Genomic DNA, 23857 nt, shown 5'->3' with positions numbered 1-23857 from the left:
TTAGCACGTAAACAGCAAATTTATGACCATTCACAACATTTGCTGGATGTCTCAATTGCGGCAGAAAATGCACATTAATGCGTAAAATACTGCACTAATGGTTTAAACGTTTTGTTTCTAAGAGCATATATGTCCACTTCTTGATGAAGAATTAAGAATATGTACATGTATCAAGTGAAGGCAACAATTCTACAAAATCACAAGAATTAATGCAGATACAGCTGAAACGAAACAAGTCCATCCTGCACGTGCGTATGAAGCACTTCCGGTTTGGTCTCTGTGAGCATGCGCTTTGTGAACTTCTTCAATGTGAACTTGTCCCATGATATTAAAAGTTTCTGGCACAATTTCTGGTTTTCTTGCTTCAACAAAAACATCATTTTCCCAGAGTTTTTCCCACAATTCATCACCGATTTGTAATCCTGTTGACCTTATGTCGTTGATATTCAAAATCATTTTTGTAACGTATCGGAATATTGACGGTCCAATTTTAGCAGTTATGAAAGCGTCATAAAACGAGTTTGTCTTATGGAGGCGGTTCGTCGTGTTCAGTTCAATCTGGAAACAAAGTAAAACATTCTTGATAATACAGAAGGCAAGTAAATATAACACAAAGTGGAATAACTGTATTGTGAAGTGTGTGATGGCCCCTTGACAAATCTTTTACAACCAACAGCATCCACACCGCCCGCTTTCTAAACTCGTTATAAAGGTGAGAACTTGTTTGCTATAAAGGCGAGACATGTCACGTGCATTCCATGTACTTGACAGTAGCTAAACAGTAGCTTATTATGATAAACAGAAGCTAGTTTATCAATGGTCCAGTCTTGTATATTGGCCCTTACCGCCAATACGCAGACCGTATCATCCCTATAGGCCACATACCTCGCATACCAGAATCAGTGTCTTTAATAATTTCAGTTATTTTCAGGTTACATATATTGATCAAGTACATGACAAAACCTAAATTGTGTAATGAAAAACGATCAAGAATGTCTATTGCTTATGTTGCTTAAACTACACCACAGCCTTGGAAAAATTTAATCCTGTTTTAATACTATTTTTTAAATAAGTTTAATTGAGTAGAGAATTTTGCCTACATGTTTACATACCTTTAGAACAAGATTACCGCCAGCAATATAGTCTTCATACGCTTTAAGGTAGCTCTCCACAGATTTGTCCATTCTCTTTATTTCATCACGCGCTTTCTCTACACCCTCACCACAAACTGAAATATCCCAATGCAACGTATTTACTCAAACGGATAAAAAACGTCCAAAAATGTAACAGTCAACGGTCAACCTCTAGAGGAAAGTACATCAAAATTTGTAAACGTTTTGCAGTCTCTATATTTTATTCAAGCTAATATATTCTGTGCTTAGTAGAAGGTACATCTACATGCCTTCTGGTTTATATCAAGCCTTTACTTTTTGACTGACAGAAATAGAAATATTCCATGCACATGCACAGCAACTAACTCCTGAAAGTATTTTCTAGAAAAAAAGCCATAACAAATCTGAAAGCATGAATCAAGTATTTAATTATATTTATACAACGAAGCTGAATATGGCAGGTGGTTAGGGACAATCATCAACAGTTCATACATTGTAAAACTAATTTGATATTTGCTAGTTTAAGATTTATCCAAACCTCCTCATTTTAGCCTTCTAACTGTAGCTGAAAGCCTTACCTTCAAATCGTAGCCGTTTCTCTAAGGTACAGTTGTGACAAAGCGACTCGTACGTTCGGCAGTACGTGTCTGGGTCATCCTTTAGGCGCTTGCAGTCAGGATCTGTGTGTCTGCGACGCCTGCCTGGTGACATCTGACCGGGACTTGGAACAGTTGCGGCGATACTTCCAGGGATCTGGTTAGACTGTAGTTGTGAAAGATCCTGAGCGTTTCTAAATGCTGGATTCATATTTTGTGGAGTTGGAGGAAGCCGGATTTGGTTAAATTGTGGATTTTGTCTTGTTTGCCCTTGATTAAATGCAAGTTTCTGCAGCGCTTGCTGTTTGGTAGCTACATTTGGCCATTGACCACCAGGACCATTGGGGAACTGTGGCTGTTGAAATTGCTGATTTTGGAATTGTTGTCTCGGGGGAAATGGACCTCTAAATTGACCTTGTTGCCTAGGGAACTGGATGCCATTCACACCCGGCATGCCTGTTGGTCCTCGATTGTTAAAACCTTGCCCTATTCCATTCTGCTGCTGAAGGTTTCCGTTCACCACTGGAGTTTCAGGGTCCTCTGAAAAATAATGATTGGATTATAAGATAAAAAAATGTTATAGTTAATTTGAAAGATTTCTAGTGTTGTAAACTGTTATTTTTTATGTGACTTATTTACAGTACTGTCATTTCGGGGGACCTCCGCGGCCGAGTGGTTGATGCCGCTGCCGAAGTTCGGATTACTTGCTCCTCACCGCAGTGCGCTCGAAACCGCGCTCGAGATGTCGATTTTTTTTTCATGTGAGGAAGCCATCCAGCTGGCCTACGGAATGATGGTGGTTTTACCCGGTGCCCACCCATGCTTGAAATAATGCCTAGAGGGGCACCTTGGGTCTACCTACACCATCAAAACTGGAAAGCTGCCATGTGACCTATAATTGTGTCAGTGTGACGTTGAACTCAATGAATTACTTAAGAGAGTTCTGGCATTCGTAAGTATTCAGTTTATATAACAGAGTATCGAGGACAAATACTTGAATGGAACTATTCCAACCGTTCTCTTCAAAATACGCGTTTATTTACTAATCAGCAAATGTTTTAAGTTTGTTTACAATAATTTCCCGTTTGTTAATGATCTACCGGTAAATGCATGATTTTTCCATTGGAAATATCAACACCTCTGATGATCTAAATGAAACAGTAAACAATATTCTTACTACGTAAATAGATATAGATATTCTTACTACGTAAATAGATATTCTTACTACGTAAATAGATAATTTCAGCACATATTAAGCTTTTATTAGATTGACACTGCGGATAGTCCGTAAAATTGCATGGGTGGTAGATAATGATACTGTTGTATAATACAGCAAATCAATTTAACTTTCTTTAGTATAATTTTTTTGGAATTACACCCCTCCATTTTATATAAAAACAACTTTAAAAGTCATTTCAGTTTATGTACAGCTAGAGTGTTTTCCATTCAAAACTAACTCTCTGCTCAAAGTACTTTATTAAATGATAAGACAAAATTATCAAGATCATCAGACCTGTTGACAGTTTCAAGTAAACAGCTCGGTACTGGTTGTGCAAGAACTCTTACCCATGACTCTGTGGAAGGTATCGAGAACTTTGTTAAAAACGCCAGATACTTTCTGTTTGAACACTTGAACACGTTCCCCAACTTTATCGAGTACTGACGGCATTTGCTCGATGACACGTGCACCGTTATGGTTGATGGATTCCAAGAAAGGGCGAGAACTCTTCAGCCTCCTTGCAAGTAACTCTGCTAAGTTGATCGCGTGATCTTCATTTTCTGTAACACAAAACAGTTCTTTGTTTTAACAAATTTACAAATGTAACAAGAGTTTTCAATTTTCTTATTTCCTCTATGGCTGCAGTATGGTTGCACATGATTATCACAACCGTAGACCTTAAGTGCAATGAGGCAGCCGTATTAACTCTCCACGGACTTGTACTTAGTGTTACAATAACTTTCTATCCTTTCGGAACAAGAAATCAACGGACCTGTACAACAGAATTCTTGTCAGCCAGTGCTAGAGAACGTAGGGGGGTTGCACATTAAATTTCCTCTCATAAACTGATTCTGTCAAACAGTGACTGCGTGCTGAGCTTCCAAAGAATCTTATATAAATACATGTAGAAGTTAAATAATTTAAAATTATTCTCCGAAAATGCTTTACATTCTCCGTCAAAGGATTAAACATCTTAATGTTTTTAAAGTTCGTGATTATAAAGTGGACATCTTACCTACGATAATAGTACCAAGTTTATCACCAACGTCCGGGAGCTTGTTTACATTTTCAGCCGCCTTTTGCACGTGCAAACTGAGCTTTTGTAACGCTCGTTCTGTGTTCATGTTTTCATTAAGATCTTGTAAACTCTGGTCTACTTCTGAGTGCATTATTGCCTCACTTTGTTCTCGTAGTGTTTCCGGAACGTCTGAAATATATATCCACATTTGAAAGTAATTATTTTAAATGAATTTTTCTGTTTATCTGTTATGCTGTATCTGGATGACTCTTCAGTTAAGGTGCCTGTTTGTACTGCAGTACAATAAGTTAGTTAGTAATTAATTAGCATGCACCTGTTTTCATATCTGTAGCAATATTTAAAAAAATATCAGAATTGCAATAAATTGATTGGCTGAGGAAAATGGATTTTCATACATTTCATTAAGATGAAAGAGTATAGTCTGTAACACTGTGTGTTTCGAGCGTAGCCCAGTTTCCAGTTTACATATCCAGTATGTTTGATTTCTAGACTTCTCACTGATCATCATGGGCTCTTGCACGAAACTCTTACGCCTCGTCGATAATTTTGCATTATATTTCATATTACAAATATTGCATTTTTGTAATTTCTGACTTGTTATGACCCCAGCCCAGCCGTACAAAGTCATAAATATACACATGAAATGTACATGCCAGAGATGCTTGGAAACTATATTAAATTATGTTTGACATTTAAAAACTAAATAAAAACAGAACATTCATGTATATTTATTACATTACAAAACCGGATGAAATGAAATAATTACATCACTCATTTTTTTACATAAATGTTCTATTTGTAATTGATATATGGGGGCGTTAGACGTAAGCGTTTCACGTATTATACTTATCTCAAGATCCAAGACGTCATTTCTAATATATATCTTTAAAATATTACCTTTTAATATATCTGTGCGAGCTTTATTAGCAAAATTCTTCATTCCCTCGTCCACAACTCTGGGTGACTTTGACAAGAACTGTAGTCCCTGGATAGGACTCGGGCTATGGTTGATGACCTCTGATAACGGGGGACCATCAATGTGACACTCGGACATTCTGCAATAAATCCAGGTCAGTATTTAAGAAAGTCAAACAAACTAGTCCGCTATTTTCATCTGCAAATTATTCAATCACTCAATGCGATTCACTGCTCGCCAAGTTACTTCCTATTTCAGTAGTGCACCCACCCACCCTCCGGCAACCCCAACTTCATTTTCCCATACCCTCCTTCCATTTCACAATTCACGAGTAACACATCATTCCGTGCGAATTACAATCTGTCAGTCAATATTTGGCATTTAGCGTTTAGCAAGTAGTATTCAGCAATACATATTCAATATCTGTCAATTAGCATGATTAACTGGTCTTTAAGAGAACATACCTGTTACTGCATCTGTCCATCATACAATCAAGGCAATGTTTCTCCAGCAATGTCACGTTCTCCACACATTCCCGCCCATACTCCACAAGAAGTGCCCGGATGATCTCGGTTCGTGCAAGTTCATTGGCTAACAGCTCCACAACGCGCCCCTTTGCAGCAACATTTAGCACTGAAACAAATAGTTAAAATTTATTGTTTTTGTAATGTTTAAACCCTCAAGTAATTACATTGAATTTCGTAAATTATTAAGCTATCAAATGTAAACAATATGTACACTTGGATGATATATTACATATCAGGAAAATTACTATCTAAAAAAGTTCAACATCTGTTCTTAAGCATACATCTTTCTTCTGGCTATTATCAGGAAGGTTTAGTTGTTCCATCTATTATCACTTCATTGTCCACGGACCTGTGTTAAAATGAAGTATAAATGTCTTACAGACTCTAAGAAATGTTTGATGCGTTAATGTTGTACAATACAATTAATTCATTTCAAGTTATTAACGCATCATGCTTTTAACAAATTTGAAATATTCATTGAAATGTGAAAATTGTTGAAAACTTACAGATCAAATCCTCCTTTTCCATCTCAAACACACGTCCAGGAATTGTGCTTGGTGTTGAGGTTGACTGCGCATGCGTAAAGTAAACACCAAGACAGAGAAAAATGGCCAAGGTTTGATACTTGAGCAACATCGTATGTTTCAATATCTGTATGCAGTGGAAAAAAAATCATCAAGAAAACCGTGATACCATGACAACCTTTTAATTCGTTTGACTACCACAATTCTAAATTTATGCGACATATTTTTTTATAAAACAAAACAACGTTTAGAAAATCATTTGTGCAACAATACCTTTTATTTCTCTATGTGTCATAATAATATTGATTAAAAACTTTCTTTAAGTATAATATAGATTTTATCCATGACTTGAGTAGAGTTTATATTTATTTATTTATATTAGTTTAATTACACAGAAATAAATGTTGATAATACTTACTATCTATAAGTAAACTTTTCCCCTAATAATCACACTCTACTTAAATTGTATCAGTACACCATGATTCTTCTTTAAAATGGTTACAGTTATTTCCAGTATTCAGTAATCCTTAAATCTCATTCGCTGGATATATCCTCAATGTTTTTAAATGTACGTAAATTCTAAATTGAGAACATTAAAAATTATTTGTAAATATCTGAATAATTATTCATCAGTTGTCAGCTTCTACGTATTCCAATACGTTAAATTATAAATTAAATTATTTACGTATAGGTTAAAAATTTTAACGTCGCTTCAGCCCCTAGGGCCCGGAAGATTGTTTTGATATGTTTAACCACTTCTAGTAAGGGAATATACCTTTGACAGTTTCGCGCAAAAATACGGTATGTAAGGACAAAGTATAATTTGAATTAGACGTTTTTGCGTTTCAGCTGTTATTTTGTATTAATAATAATAATGAATCATTTATTTTCTGAAGAAAGTTGTGTATTACTAAACAATAACTTCCGTCCATGTCTGTTTTATAAAACTGTTATAAGAATTAGTAGTTTGAAAATTTTCTGAAATATTAATGACTTAAATAAAATGTAATAATTATAAGAAATTATATTTAATTGGAAAAAGCTTCGTTTCTCTTGCAATCTTGCAAACATGCATAATTTTTTTCCCCAAATCAAAATATTTTTAGAATCAACACATTTTCATAGGTTTTAAAATTATGTTGCATTGTTTTTAATGTTTTCGGCAGAAAAAGACATAGACGTATAGCAATGAAGTACAGCAATGGTATATATGCTTCATTGTTAACACGTTTTTCAAGTTGTCTGTCTTTTACTTTGGTCATATACGGTGGCACCTCTGGGATATCAAAGATGTGGTTGTGCCTAACTTACTAGCATATATTTTGAATTCTCTCACATAGAAATACATCATCAAACGTGAAATGCATGTTGTTGAATGACATTTCACAAGACTTTTATCTAGCAATAGACCTTTTTGGTAAGTACATGAAACCTTAACCGATTGAAATAAAATATGAACCAAGCTTTGACGGCATAACAACCACATATAAGATGTATAAATAATTATAAAATGTCATACCAAATCCCTATAGTGCCATCTGTTTATCTAAAGTGTCATCTGTTTATCTACCGTGTTGGAGGGAAAGTTCTCACAGGATCCACCTTTTGAGAATGAAGACAAACGTACAAATATTCATGTTCATATTCTCATATTGTATCAATTTACCAGATTTCATAGAAAGATTCCTCGTACATTTAAAGCTCTTGGGGGATCAACTTTTTGTCACATTAATCTTCGTCTTGTCCTAGCATGCAGCAACAAAATAAAAGTGGCATTCTGTGACTGAAAATTTAACCTGAGGTCTCTGGCTACAAATGGTTTGCCCTTCGCATCTGTGGGTTCGAAACCAAACTTGGAACGTGAAGACGCTATCTAGTTGACTTAATCTGGGGTGGATGAATTTACCCTGGTGTTAGCCTCTACTTCTTAACCTAATTTTCTTCCATCATTGATAGATAGAAAGTGGTTTTATGATTTACTATCTATATCCCTTTGTATCCTTATCAAAATATAGATGTCTATGTAGGTAACTGACTCTAAGAGATGTGGGCATTGTTGGATACAGTCCCGGAAGCAATTATTTCGCCTGTATATCATAATTTGCTAAGAATCGTTCTACACAGTACAAAGTGAACACTAGAAATACAGAAAATGCAACGACCTTTCCATATCGAAGACAAAGTCTTATTAAATGTCTTGTGAACCTCAGTTAAAGGTATGCACAGGAATATTGTCGCCTCCGAGCAAATCACGTGACGAGGTAAAACCATGTGATCCTAAAATGGCGACACGCTTTGCCTGGTGAATCAAATGCTTGCCATAATCTACAGGCAATTTGACATTTATGTCACAACCTTTAAGAACATAACGAAAGTTCAATGTTTCTATAGTTTGCTGTATGCGATTCGTCAAATTCTCTGATGTACTCAAAATACACTGTCAAATAATTTCATCGTTTACATTTTTAGCAGGTGCGCGTCACAACACCACTAAACGAAGTAATTTTAGTATTGCTGCATTATTGGTGAGGATTTTCGCTCGTTTTTACAAGCAAAAGTTATAATATCTAACCATTGAGATACAAATAACAAAACTGAAAAAAAGGCGAAAAACTTGGCTGAAATTCAGCCCAATTTATACGTGGTGTGTCAACTGTACCGACAAGGGGAAGTAATACTGCGTTGAAGTTTGGTATGCAATATTTTACTAGATCGTATTATTTAAGAACTAGGAAAATAACTTTAACAATAGTAATTATCAAAAACAAAATCGAATTGCCTCCCTTTAACTAATAATATTATTGATACTGGAGAGCATGTCGGGAAACATTCAAACGCATGAATTATACTCTAAATCTACAAAATACTAATTTAAACCACAACGTCGTTTGTCACAATATGAAAAGCAGACTTTTCAGTTGTGCTTTTTAAATCATTCTGCCTGTCTCTGCTAACTTCTAATAGCATTTTACGACAGAACCATTAATTACAATAGGATATCCGCTGCTTGCCAATCGCTCTTCTTACGTCCGTTTGTAAAATTGGGTAATTTTTGTATAATAGACAGACTCAAATGTTACGTGCGAATCGTAACAGTCCTTGGCTTCTCCGTATACACAGTCCGATGAATTCGAATACTGAGGGTTTTGCTGCACCAATTTGAAATATGGCGAGGACTGGAACGGAAATTTTACTGGCTAGTTGAATATCTGTACGAAAATTGTTCAGTCTTGTGCATACTTTTTTCATGTCAACGATAAGAAATTTGACGAAAGTTGCAAAACTTAAATTCGACGAAAGTTGTAAAACTTGGACATGTTTAGGTAGTTTGATTTGAAAAAAAAAAAAACAAAAAAAAAAAAAAAAATAAGTAAAAAAAAAAAAAAAAACACATAAACTTTGAAAATAAAAATCTGTTAAGTTTTCATTCTCTCCAGCTTTGATTATTGTTCCTTGATTTGGCACCTTTATTTGGATAGGTCAACAACAAACATTTCAAAAAAAAAAAAAAAAAAAAAAAAAGAAAGAAGAAAAGGCTCTTAGATAGATTTCCAGTGATTTTAATTTGAACTGTGACAGTTTGCCGTTCAAAGCTAAGATGGCAACCTTTAAGGTAAGAAGACTAAGATCTATTGCCTTGGAAGCGTTAACGTTATCAATAACAACGTTCCATATTATATTTATATGTCCTGATACATATACTCTATGTTCACAAACACGGTTGATATAACCAATGGTAGCAACATCTAACTATGGCAGCAGCCCTTTCCAGTCCACAGCGGCCAATATTACCTCCCGCAACACTTCATGGTGAAAGTCAATTTTAACCAGTTCAGAAGCTTAAATATTGCCTAGAGGGGATTGGGCTACACTTGCACTGAATGTTCTAGTTAATGTTGCAGCAAATACTTCATAAACGTGTTCTTGCTTTATGCTTTGATGCCTGCTTTCGATGTGTTTGGTTCCTTACTACGCTACATGCTTTTTTGTTCTTTTTATGTGTTCTACATATTATATTTTCCTTTTTCCTGCAGTGGTATTTTATTATAACACCAACTCATATTGATCGAATAGATTGAAATGTGATATAACTTTAACGTAGTTTATATTGTGCGTACGTAGAGTGCGCATGCGGGAAATTTTACATCCGTTGCTAAGGACTTCGCCAAGTGTAAATCCTTCTATACGTATTTTTTTTTTGATGTTTATACGTTGCTGGTAAGTAGCTGCTTCTAAGCACTCCTTATTTCGTGTAAATAAATATTGGTGTTCAAATATCATTTCATTACATTCACGTACTTAAACCAGGGCAAATTTGTAGCTTTTTGTTTATTTTTGCTTTTTATTCTAATACCTCTTAAAAGATATAGTTTTTTTTTCATTTTCAAGACAGAGAAGTTCTTTTTTTAAATAACACTTTCAGCAAATTTGTGTATAAATATAGTTTCATTTTCTGTTTAATGTCCGATGTGTTTTATGATGCATAAGCATGTCGGTTATCCTGTATGTATGTTTTATTCATATCTCAACGTGACGCTTGTCTATGAATGTGTTTATGTTATTTATAAAGAGCTATACATAAATAAACTTTGACTTCATTTTGATTTGCGTGCAGTTACTTGACGTCATAATTTTAAAATGTCAAAATGTGCCCTCACCAATCCTTGCTGTTTCCTTGGTGTTCAGACACTACTAGGTTTCTAAGACATCACCAACCTTCGCGCAGAAATATTGCCAAACAATCACCTACTGGACCGGTAAGCGAAAAACACAATGCTGGAGTGTGAAACATTACGATTTTAGCATGAATATTACGAACAGATGGGATAGTAGGTTAATTTGCGACAGGCAGTTGTAACACCGCACAGATGTTGTTCTACGAAAGTCCACTTACAAGATACATTGAGTCTCGTTTTATTTGATTATCATTTTTTGTGATGCAGATCAAATGTTAAGTAAGACTGATGTAATTTTGCTGTCAGATAAAAGTAAAAAAAGTTTTGTTAATATATGTTATCTCCAGGCAAAACTTTGCTCGATTAATGCAGGTATGATTTGTTATTGTTTCGTGTTTGGTGATATAATGTTTGATGAAACATTATATTATTATTAGGGGCCTTCGTGGGCAAGTGACTTAGGTCACTGACTTACCCCTCACCGATGTGGGTTCGAACTCCACATGGTTCGTAGAATGTTTCCTGTGATGAAGCTATCCAGATGGCTTACGGACGGTCGTTGGTTCTGCCATGGTGCCCGTCCGTCATAAAATAACGACTCGAGGGGCATCTGGGTTCCTCCTCCGCCATGAAAAGCTAGAAAGTCTCAATACGCTCTATAATTGTGTCAGTGAAACGTTAACCCCAACAAAAATATAAATTATTACATACACTGAAATTTAGATAATGCGCAAATTCTTTTGCTTTAAATGTGTGTCACCAAAGTACATACCATAAAATGTATTGCAAAAACACAGATATTTATGTAATGCTTCCTTGGTTACTATGAAACACTTTAGCAGTTTTTTTTTTTATTCATAAATTCATAGGGAAAATGGCTTCGAATCACTTGCCCTAAATATCTTTCATGTTAGACAGCCATCCTTTTTGCATGCCAACGATCAGTGGCTCCATCCAGATGCCCATCATTGCCTTGCCTTGCCCTGCCTTCGGGGAAGCACTTGCAGTCCTCATTCACCATTAAAGCTATAATTAATCTTCAAACCTACTCTCATTTGGACCACATCCAATAACGCCAACGTACAAAAAAATTCCGCTTTCGGCTACAAAATCATTGAGTGGAAATTCAACCTATCTTTGTTTTTGCCATTTATAAATGTTTGTAAACTGTTTAAAACTGAAGACATTTTAAGATAGCGTGTAAGACTAAATAACTTTTAATTCAGTCCAACGGGGGGCTCGTTGTTATCTTAAACAAAATATCCAGTGTATATTTCAACGGGGACATCAGTTATTTGTCCTTAACTTTTAAACACATTTGCATGTGTTTGGAATCGCTCTTGGATAAGAGCTTTATCTATTGACTTAACATGAGAAACCATGCGGTGACGTTAAAAATGATGACCATGACGACAACAACGACGACCACGACGACGACGATGATGATGAAATATGTGGTGTTTTGATTGTTGGTCAGTCGAACTGTAAAATTGATGAAACACAAAAACATGGCATTTAGAGCTTGTTATCACCATAAATTCAAATCGGCGAACGCATTATATTTCGTCGCATTTTTGCCCCGGGAATGTCGTGTTTTCGTATTTTCGTCCTGTCAAGACTTTATCATAATGATACATATACTGAAGAGATAAAGAAAGCTTTTTAGAACAATGCATGTGTTTTCAGGGTTTACGTCTGTTGTTCATATAACCATGAATGTTTTTTTTTCACAGAGGATGCATTTTGTGGAAAGTATGTTCTACTGAAGTTGTGTGAGTGGTCGCAAAAAGTTATCTCTACGTAATGTCAATGTTCAGACACTTCTGTTTTTATAAAAGGATCAAGTTATTAGTAATATGATATCGCTTTAAGTTGCGTGTATATATGTAACGCATTTTGGCAATGCAGTTCCGGAACGTGTTGTGTCCAACGTTTTTTGTAGTGTGCACTTCGACAGCTCGGAAGAATTTTGGTATATGGCCAAATTTTTGTACACATTACCACAATGCGTTTGTACCATTTTGTGACGTAACAACGCTTGTATTCAAGAACGGAATGGCCTTCAAAATAATAGGGCATACTCATACTTACTCATATTTAAGAAATAATAAGTATCAAAATTAGATTTATCGTAGAATAACCCGAGTTTGGAATTTCTCTTGTGTATGAATATATCACGAAGGCCTTCGTGATATATTTCTATGCATAAGAACGGCAAACGAGGGTTACGATAAACCTTATTTAGATACATATTATCTCGATTCTAACACCACTTACTCCAAATAACGTTAGACGAGAATCAGAGAAGTATTTTCATCAAAGTTAACGTAAATTACAACTGCGTGCTACGCCGCAGCATAGCCAAAACACGGTACGCGCGCAGCATAGTTCAAGGTCGGTTTATTGGTTACAACACACTAAATAGCTGTTCTTCTTTATTCTATATAAAACTGACATATTTCCAATGGCCGCAGCATACATAAGGACCCATTTTAAATGTCTGTAACTTACATTTTCTTGAAAAATATTGTCAGTGCTGAATAAATATCAAAAGAAAAGTGGGGGTCATGTTTGATGTAAGAAAAATATTTTCGGTGAAACACACAAACTGCAAAATCAGCTAAAAATGAGACCCCAAATTGTAGTGGTGGTGTATGATCTAGGTTTCCATGAAAAATTCTGTCATGATGTTATTTCATTATGAAAATGCTACCTACATGTCAAACATAGATCTGTCATGTGATTTCAGCAAAAAAAATGCAAAGAAAATAAGGCAAATAGCTCTACAGAGCAAAAAACTGAGGACTATTTGAATCCGCCATTATGCCCCATTTTCCTATTTAGTGTCTGTATGCCTATTGCAGAATAACCCGAGATAGATTTTGCTCTACAAGTATGTAGGTTATTAGCTGGTCGTGTTAGAATATGTATTAACAGTTCAATTTTCAGTTTTCAATAACTTTTGTTGATTAAATAAAAAGGCAATCATAACTATACCAATGGTGAAATGTGAAAGAAAACACGAATAAATGATTCCGTTTATTATGATATCTTATAACAGCCATGAAATGAATTTGTTTCTTTACGAATAACATGTAAAACATATTTCAAATTAATCTTATGCAAATGTGTGAAATTATTTTTCGGCATATCGTCACAATTTTGAATAATGACAGTAACTCATATAATTTTGTTCTATTTATAGACTTTGGTTTTAATTTGAGTTTTCTTCTTCTTCCTCTTGTTTTACGTCACGTGTGTCGTACTGTGGATAGTACTGAGTTGTTGGTGGCTGTGGTGGGTATGTGGTTGGTGCTGATGGAATGTATGGTACAAATCGGTCCGGACCGCTAAGGAATCCTACAGTCTTTGTCCGTGTCCTTGGTGGATTTGGTCTGACCAATGGAGCCGGATGTTGAACTGGTGCCGGTGCTGGTGCTGGTCTCACTCTCGGTGGCGGTGGTCCGCGTACAACTGGAGCGCGTGGTGGAGGTGGACCGCGTACTACTGGGGACGCTGGTGCAGGTGGTGCACGTGCTATCGGTGCAGCAGGTGCTGGTGGTGCACGTGCTGCTAATGGGATTACTCTTGGTGCAGCACGACCAGCGTTGTCAGGAACGTCCTTAATGTCATTTCTACGCGGTGCTGCCCTGGCTGGTGGTGCACGTGCTGCCGGGGGGACTGCCCATGCTGGGGGTGCGCGTCCTGCCGGGGGAACTACTCGTGCAGCAGCACGACCAGAATTGTCGGGAACATCTTTAATGTCATTTCTACGCGGTACTGCCCTGGCTGGTGGTGGTCCTTTCTTTGTCCTTGTTGCCGGGGGAGCTGGCGCCGCCTGAGTTAGGACAAGTCCCAGGAGTAGCAAACAAATATCGATTTTCATTTTTGAACTTCTGCCTAAAAAATGGAAAACAACAAAATAAGTGGTCGGTTACGTCATGTTAGATAAATTAATTGTACAAATGTATTCGTTATATGAATCATTTCTGTTTTCCTTGGTTTTATGCGTGGTTAACATTTGCAAAGACACGACGTGCAAATGAGCCACATTTGTTGCAGTAGCAACATAAAATGTGCATACTCTCAATATTGTTATTTATCTTATATCAAGTTTCGTGAAAAAGTCTTTTGAACTTTTAAATAATACCAGAACCACTTTTTGTCATATATTTGCACTTTTTATTGCTAACAAAATAGAAAAACTTGCATATTCTTCACATTGCCATCTATCCATGTATTCAGTTTCATGAAAAACTTTTGAAATTGTCACAGGATCCCAATCTGTCATTTTTTTTTGTCATTTTTTTTCCATAGCAACCACATCTATTACCATAGCAACAAAATAAAAGTACGTTCATATTTCCATGTATCCAGGTACCAAGTTTTATGAAAAAAATTCTTGTATTTTTAAAGTTACGTATTAGTATAAACAAACGCAACGCACCTACATATTTGTGTGTGCACGTATAAAAATAATCGCGTACAGATATATTTTCGTTTAATTTTGAAATTTGCGCGAACGCAAAGCAGACATTCGACCTTAATTGTACACCATAAATGACTAAATTGATATTGTTTAAGCATTACGGTTTTTGTTGAAAACAAGTAAGCCTTCAAAATGCTAAGTAAAGCCCTTTATTACATTTCGTTATGAAAACTTGTCTTTCAACATTCAATATCCCTTTTTTGATAAAAACAGCATTTAGTTATACTGTGCTTAAATGTGATATAATACTGGACAAAAATAAATACGGAATATGAAACAATGTGTCTTCTTAAGCATAAACTCATGTTGTTACACTTAAAAAGAATATATAAATAAAAGATATATTTAACAAGGTAGGAAGGTCAGCTGTTTTTTTTTCCCGTTGTTTTCGTGTCAGCAGATATATATATCTTCCTAATTTAGCCTGACATACCACAGCAGTCGTTTTAATTGCGTTCTGATCACAGGGTTATCAACCTATTGATGGACAGTTTTATTTTCTTTGCGTTACTCTTTCGTTTTTGGCCATCAAGCTGACAACCCTACTCTTTCACATTCACTTGTTTTGCTTTTATATCATCTTCACGCATTAAAATTTCACATATAAATGTTAAGTGATATTGAAAAGAATTAAACAAGATAAACGTTTTATTTTGTCTTGGTGCAGTTGAAAAAAGTCATACATTCTGATTAAGAAATAAAACGAAACAAGTACAGATGAGCCCCTCTAAACCGAACGGCCTTCAGACCAGAGTAAATGTTTGGTTTCAGTGAGTTTGCGGTTTTGAGGGTTTTGTTGGTAGAATGTGTGCTACATTGCATAAATAGATCTACAATTACCAAGCAACCTGATTCATTTTAAATCCTGATCTTGTTTAGTTACTTATAAAACAACACCATTAATGTTTTAAGGACATATTTACCAAACAGAGTGAATTCTGGTAATCACGGTAAAAGGCAAGTGACAAAATTCCGTTTGCCATTAAAACTGTTCGGTTTTCAGGGGTAATTTTGTGTCGATAAATAGAGGTTCTGCCTGGAATTATTGTTCGGTTCCGGTTTACAAGGGTATTTTTCTAATGAATAAGAAGCCCAGATTTTGGGACAGCAAAATTTGTTCAGTTTGGAGGGGTTCCGGTATTCAGGTGTTCCGGTTTAGAGAGGTTTTACTGTACATAAAAGTCATGATTTTTTTACTCTATTTTTCAAGTTTCTTCATTCATTATTATGTCACGTTGCTTTTTGTTTTGGTTAATTGATTCGTAAATAGTTGTCTGAAATTAATAGATTGTCTCCAAAAGCATAAAAAGGTCATTGCATTTGTTTATGAAATAAGATCATTTAGACATTTGTGAGGCAGTAAATTAAATGTAATGACAGGTAACTGAGAACCGACAAAAATACTACACTAGCTTGGTATTTATTTTGTCTGAGTTGCGAATTAACTGTCCATCATATTTATGTCAAATTACACCCCGTTACAAAAGCCAATTAAACACATACCACTATAAGTATTTTTTCTAGGCATATATCATTTTAAATAAATCATTAAATCATGAATGATGAATGTGACAGCTCACTGAAAATCCTCCCTTAAAAAGAAATTTGTCATGAAAACTTTCACATTAACAAGATTACAACATCTCGTTCTTTGACAAATTACTTTACCCTCTAACCATTTTAGTGTGCAGCATAACGCGCTGAATTATGGGACGGGCCAACCTCTAATGTTGGCAAAACTTGTGGCCCAACCCTTTTGCTTTTATGTAAGTTGAATTCTAATCATACTGTTATTAATTTGTTAAAATAAGCAATCCTTTTTCATTGTATGATTTGTGTATTTGTATTTAAATTAGAAGCAATAAAATATGATTAAACTAACGCGCTGAATGAAACAAAAGAAATACGTCCGGAAGATCTGGTTGCTTTGTTTTGAAACACATTTACTACAATCACCACAATTACAATTTGTCGCGTGCGAGACCCAGACCCTAGCCCAAGCGTATGTTCAGCCTCTATCTTTTTAACGCATGAATGAATATTCAAATAACACGGCACAAATAGTCGCCTTTACAAGAAAAAATGCTCAAAGGTCAAGGTTAGACTTAAATCAAAGTCAATTATCTTGTCCCGGATTTATTCCCTTTTTGTACGGATGGATATATATATTTTAATCAGCAAAAGTGACTGCCGTAACAAAACAATGAGTCGTGAATAAACTTTGGACCTTTATAGCAAAGGCCATGGTCATTCTTTAATGTGAAATTGTTTTGGACACATTTTAGTTTCATCAAAATTACTCAGTGTTTTCGAATATCGACAAACTGATTACTTAGCCGCTTTTATGATTGTATGACATGAATAAATGATTCTAATGCACCTCCTTTCGCCATTCAGATTTGTCCTATATTTTGCCAATACACCAATATAGGTCAATGAATTATCAGCAAGACGTAAGTATTAATTTATATTCCAATACGCACGCGGGTCACAAATTAAGTCCCACTCAAAACTGCTAATGTCGTGACCCTCGTGGGTGATATTTGGTGATTTTGTTGTTAGCAACCAATAATATTACATTATAATTAATCATAGAAACAGTAAATGTTAAAGTAAGTGTCAAGGATGCAAATCTACATGGTGTCAATATTTTTATGCACCAAGTCAACCTTTCTAAATGATACTTATTAAAACATTGTTATACTTAAAACAAGCTAAACATTTAATGTGTTTCTTAATTACTTTCTCTGACTGTATAACTTTCTTCCATCTCGACACACTGTTGACTTTATATATTTAGAAAAGAAAACTGTCAGCAGATATATTATCTCTTTTTTGTCAAATTTTGTTTACATGTTATGTAAGCAGTATGCAGGGTCGAACAATTAAACCTGAACAACATTAATAAAAGCGGTAAAATGCGCAGTATTACCTGTACATCCCACATCAATTTTAAGAGGGCGCACCACTCAGCCTGTGACATTCATCGGGAAAAAGAACTTAAATATGAAATTTCTCTATAACGTTATTTTATACGCACAAAATGGTTTGATGTTAAACTGGTCTGCGCCAAGGTTGTGGTCTACCACTGTCTTATTCTAGTGTCGTTTTAATGATTTTTATCACTTCATTGCAGGCAATGGGCCATTGTGGTTTAACTATAGGAAACAGTGAAGTATCTTACTGTACACAGATACTATTTTCCTCATTACAAAGAGTAAACATTATTTTCAAGAATTAATCATTTTCGTTTTAATGTCTGGACTTTCAAACAGCAGATTTAATGAATCCCGTCAAAAGGACTAGATCGCGTCCTTTGATATATGAATACTACATTACGTGCGCAATTAACTTTTCTGTAAAAACATTCTCTAATTCCTTAGACTTTATAATATTTTACAACAATAACTACAACAACAACAACAATTTTGTAAAATTGTATGATTTACGGTCATTAGCATGTTGCACGTTTAGAAGTTGATTTATACCTGACAGAGTAAACATGTTCGTTGATTTTCGCTATCATCCTGCACTCATGATTATCTGACTTGGACTGGAAATTAACTAAGCTGATTTTTGTCGACTAATGCCGTATGTATTAAATCATTAGCTTTTAGATTTTTTTTCTATTTAGCTAGATTGTCTCTCGAGTCCGCTTCCCAGAAAAGCCTGTACTGGTGTCACATAAGGTGTGACTGTGACCCACATGAGGCTCGAACCATCACTCCCCTATATCAAACCATTGCCTTTTAAAATTTCAAAGAAGTTTTATCATGTTATGAATAAAACAGTTAGTAGAAGATGTACAAAATAATGTTTCTTTTTAGTTTAAATTTCAGTTTTGTAATTTTAACGTACGTGTTTCCTAGGCAAAAAAGCATAATGCATGTATATCAGTCTAAAGAAATTTGAAAGTTGTCCAGTAGTATTTCTCAGTTTCCTTTGATTACAGTTATAGTGTTTCAAGTTGGCAACAACAAATAGTGTTTGTCCAAAATGTTACATTATATTTCTCCATTTTTAGCAGTTTTTTTAAATGTGTGCTTAATATATTTTGTTTTAGCTTCAGAGAGAGACATTGCTTTTTGAGATCCAAAATTAAGCACATCAGTAAAATACAATAAATCACATAATATAATTATTCCTTTTCAGTTTCTTTCTTTTTTCTCTCTATCTTTTCAGTTTATTGCTCATGCATTCTTAGATATATTCCCACGCAACCATTAAAAAGATAATTAATTCTTCGCTAAAAATAATCTTAAACATAAAAAATCAATAAAGAAAAATTAGAAAAAATCTTACCGTTTGTTTAGTTACGGTAGAACTTTCAATGATATCGCCCGAGCTTATGTTTTGGGAAACACGCGCACGGCCTTTTATTTACATGCGGAACACCAATCAGAAACGACCTGGCACATAAGGTGAACAAACATGTAAATATGTAATAAAGCTATGTTGATAGGGTTTCTTTTTTCTCTCTCCGCATATTTGATATTCAGATGCATAAAGTAAATGATAGTATGACACTGCAACACTATGTTGAGCTCTTGTAAAGTATTTTGTGAGCGATCGTAACTTACATGAGAGATTATTTTCTGCATTGATTTAGATACGTAGATAGGAGATCTTAAAATACACTCGGTCATTTTGACACTATAAAACGTATAAATGATATCAATACCACATACTAGTACTCATAACGCTGGTGACAAGGCATTAGGTGTTTGGCAAAAACATCAGCAAAAGATTAGGAGCTATAAATTACATTTTGAAACCTATTTAATTATTCTGTCAAGAATTCGGGGGCAGTGGCTCTTAAAGATGAACATCAAATTTCACTAAAACTATTGCTAGTAATAAATATTTAAATGTAGAACGAAATTTCCTGTTTTATATCGAATTTTAATAGCGTGGCTACTGTTTTTGAAAGTTTGTACAGATTTCACTGACCAATAGAGTTATTCTAGATCAATAGCCTTTACTAATTTGATAAAATGACTGGAATTGAAGGAGTGCAGCTTACCTTTCTACGCCTCCTGCCTTAGGTCACTCCAGTTTGATCTTTTGTCCGTCGGATTTCCCGCAACGAAAGTTACAAAAATGTTTTTTTAAATTTTTTTCTTACCACTCGCACAAACGTCACTAAGAATAAAAAAAAATCTCCATAAGCTGATGTATCGGGAATTAAGGCAGATATCCTTTTCATGATAAAGCAAAGACCGCTGCCTGGACGTTTTATTATATTTTTGTAGTATCCAGCAGGGATTCGAGAAGTTTGAGCCTTAGTTTCCAGTTGGCGGCTATTGCAATATTTCTTTATCAGTTTACATTAGCATCAGAACTGACTAACATTGCCGTCAGCGGTAACGCATAAACGTGCATTTACTATTTCTGCTAGATATTCATAACAATGTCATTCGTTGTGTTTTTTTCTATTTCATTTAAAGGTGTAAGAGTACTAATCAGTCCTATGAGAAATACATTTTGGCCTTAAGGTAGCTTATAGAGAAACTCCTTTTTAAACAGAAACTGTTGGCGTCATGCAGTTTTAAAACCTAATTTTCGGGGAATTTCCACGTTTCTTATTTTTATTTTTCATTCGCTCAAAAAACACTCAAATTAGAAACAGTATTAATTTATGTTTGTCGGCCTTTTTTTATTCTATTTCTGAAAAGAAAAGAAATGCGTACAGAATGTGATCCGTTTGGAATGTTAAGTAACTCAAGTGCATTCCTAATCGAAGTTTCAACGTTGTGACGACTGTAAATCTCTTTTCTACTGGTATTTGAAATCGACATTTAATACCATTAGATTCAAAATGGCCCAGTTATACGAAGAGAAAGAATCTGCATGTGGCCGTAGACCGTAAAATAAAATGATTTAAAGGCATATCTTACCTTCAACTTCTCATATCTTTTCTAATTTTTTTAATTCCTTTTTGACATATATCGGTTGTCAAGGTTTTAATTATTTAACACACCTACTGTTATTTACCATATTTTGTTACTTTAACTTCAATACATTTTCTTCTTGCAGTGACAACTTGCATGACATGTTTACTTGTACAACGTAAACATTTTGTCATGTTTTTGATCCGTGAATCCGTCTTTTTTCTGTAGTAATATTTTTCAACCGTTTTTTTTTTCTTGCAATCTCTCATTTTTGGTCGTTAATAAGGTATATTTCATGCACTGCTCTACATTTATGTAATTTAAACTCTCTTTTTTCATGCAAAACGTTTGTGACGCATTTTCATATTATGCAATTTTTAAAAGAAGTTTATATCGAAACGTTAAACTTTTTATATGACCTAAAAGAAGAATTAGGTACAGTTCTAAATATTGCTGTTTTACTATCATTGCTAGTAATGCCGGCCACAAGAAGGAAGAAGGAAGTATTTGTAACGAGCCTCGGAAACGGATTTCTGGGCAGTGTCACGGATTTAATGATGAAGTCAGATAATGAAACAAGCTAGGCTGATCTTTTACAAACTTGATATGTCTGTTTGTGGCAACGTTAAATGTCGCAACGCCGCTATATGTCGCAACCACCGTTAAATGTCGCAAGGTTGACGTTAAATGTCGCAACCACCGCTAAATGTCGCAAAATCGTCTGCCGCTAAATGTCGCACCTTTAACGTTAAATGTCTCAAAATTTGCCCATCGTTATATGTCGCAACACCAACGCTAAATGTCGCACAGCAAAATTAGGTAAGTTAAACAGTCTTTACAACTTAAAGATAAGCCTTGGTAATGCATGTTTGATTTGGGAAATGCTGAATTGACCTTTCACTCTAATCTGCACGTTTGGTTTTCAGTAGTTCCGCACCTTACATCCTTACATTCGTTATATATTTCATATATAAAGGTTTTAGCACTAACGTGGTACTCGCCACAGTACTAAATTTATTTCAGGTCTGAACTATGTAATTCTATGGAGTCCTGTTTAACTCATACATTAAGCTCGCGCTCCGTATTGTCGCGCGTTGTATGGCATGTCTTTAGTCGACCGGGGGCCAGAAATTGTTGATGGAGGGGGGCACCAGTTTAAAACAAAAGCGTCACCGGCGACGTGCGGTAGGTCCGGGGTTCCTCTGTCCGTATTTGTGGGAAAGTTATACAGGTATGAAAGTTGGCCTTTGGTGCATTTTTGTCTATTTTTTAGGTACGTACTAGAGGGACACTCCCCTTATTTTAGGCAGTTAGGGTCTTTTCCCGTTTACAATTTTGAAATACAAGGTACTGGAGGGGTACTCCCCCATTTTAAGGGGTCAAAGGTTCTTCCCCCTGGGAAATTTTGAAATATAAGTATAAAATGTTCGCCTCTGGGGCGGTTTGGGTCTACATTTTGAGAAAATATTATTTCCAAAATAGCTGGGTGCAACTTTGATGAGTCACTAGTAAGCCAACAAGGGTGGGGTTTGAGGTGGGGGGAATCGGCTCGGGGAACACTCCAGGCCTGTTACACAACAGGATGTTCAGCTACGCGGCACGAAGACTGTGTTATGTACCAGCTGTAGAAAACGAAGATGTTCTATTAATCAGCCATCGTTCTATTTCTTTGTTTGGAGGTTTACATTTAAAGTCATAAGGTAACTATCAAGCTTCAATGGCGGAGAAAGATCCTATGTGACCCTCTGTAATTCTTTCAGGTAAAGCGGGAATTTTGATATTATTTTACTTTTAAAAATTGTTTGGTTTAGTCTCATTCCCCTCATTATCCTACTTTTCCGCCTGCCCAAACATACCCCCCCCCCTCTCTCTCTCTATCTCTCTCTCTCTCTCCACCCCCCCCCCCCACCCCACGCCTCTTCAAAAATGTAAATATTTATATTTTCTATTAATTGTCTTGGTGCTGTGTGTTTGTGTCTTACATTTCTGTGTCGTTATTCAACCCGTTCCCCACCCATACCCAACCCCCACAAACATACAACACTATTACCAAATCGTATTTAGTTAGAAGAAACCTCAGAATATTTCTGTCCTAAAACACTGGCCCTATTACAAAATAATTTCACAAATATTTTTCTTGCGTGACTGTTCAAGCAAGGTGTGGATCTCAGGTGAGCGATGTAGTGGCAACAAGGCCCTCTTGTTGCTATACGTAACAGCGCTTATCATTAAGATAATTATTTGTATTACATAAACCTGTTAATTTTTCTTCCCTCTAAAAAGTAAATATACACAAGGAATTGATAGTCATAGTGTCAAATAGGAAGTGCGACATTTAGCGTTGGTGTTGCGATATATAACGGTGGGCAAATTTTTGCGACATTTAACGTTAAAGGTGCGACATTTAGCTGCAGACGATTTTGCGACATTTAACGTCAACCTTGCGACATTTAACGATGGTTGCGACATTTAGCGGCGTTGCGACATTTAACGTTGCCACACTGTTTAACATTTAACATATTTTTGTGATAAAACATACATAATGTTATTTTTCCCGATACTTATTTATGTATACTCTGTTTATCTATTGCAGATGGGGATTTTCAAGGGAAGAAGGAAAATGGGACTTTTCCTTACATCTAAAAGGAAGAAAAAATATTTCATCAAGTCTTGCCCTCCGATATGAATAAGTCAAGAAAGACTTTAAATATGGAGATGTTTCAAATGATGACAATGAATATGAAGAGTTATCTGAAAATGCTAACGATCTGGAGAATTGTGAAACTGCTTTTTATTCGTTTGGATCTCAGGAAGACTCCACTATAAATTACGGGGATAATACGACGGATTCATTCGTTTTTAAAGAGG

The 23857-nt window shown here is 35.4% G+C and overlaps 2 protein-coding genes across 2 annotated transcripts; both read right to left on the bottom strand.

Moving 5' to 3' along the window:
- Nucleotides 1–189: 189 nt before the first annotated feature.
- Nucleotides 190–21155, bottom strand: LOC123532383 (uncharacterized). Its single transcript, XM_045313805.2, has 9 exons — nucleotides 20996–21155; nucleotides 5916–6060; nucleotides 5347–5515; nucleotides 4864–5021; nucleotides 3943–4134; nucleotides 3275–3487; nucleotides 1691–2248; nucleotides 1113–1228; nucleotides 190–558 (listed from the first exon to the last, which is right to left on the bottom strand). Exons 2-9 carry the CDS (start codon nucleotides 6043–6045, stop codon nucleotides 190–192), a joined length of 1905 nt encoding a protein of 634 aa, XP_045169740.2. The 5' UTR covers nucleotides 6046–6060; nucleotides 20996–21155.
- On the bottom strand, nucleotides 13636–19548 carry LOC123532487 (uncharacterized). Its single transcript, XM_045313938.2, has 2 exons — nucleotides 19401–19548; nucleotides 13636–14509 (listed from the first exon to the last, which is right to left on the bottom strand). The coding sequence occupies exon 2, from the start codon at nucleotides 14493–14495 to the stop codon at nucleotides 13824–13826; it is 672 nt and encodes a 223-aa protein (XP_045169873.2). The 5' UTR covers nucleotides 14496–14509; nucleotides 19401–19548; the 3' UTR covers nucleotides 13636–13823.
- Nucleotides 21156–23857: the final 2702 nt, after the last annotated feature.

This window comes from Mercenaria mercenaria, chromosome 11 (assembly GCF_021730395.1).
Source record: "Mercenaria mercenaria strain notata chromosome 11, MADL_Memer_1, whole genome shotgun sequence".
NCBI classification, from domain to species: Eukaryota; Metazoa; Mollusca; class Bivalvia; order Venerida; family Veneridae; genus Mercenaria; species Mercenaria mercenaria.
Note: the sequence above shows the minus strand (reverse complement) of the source record. Positions and strands in the feature narration are given on the sequence as shown.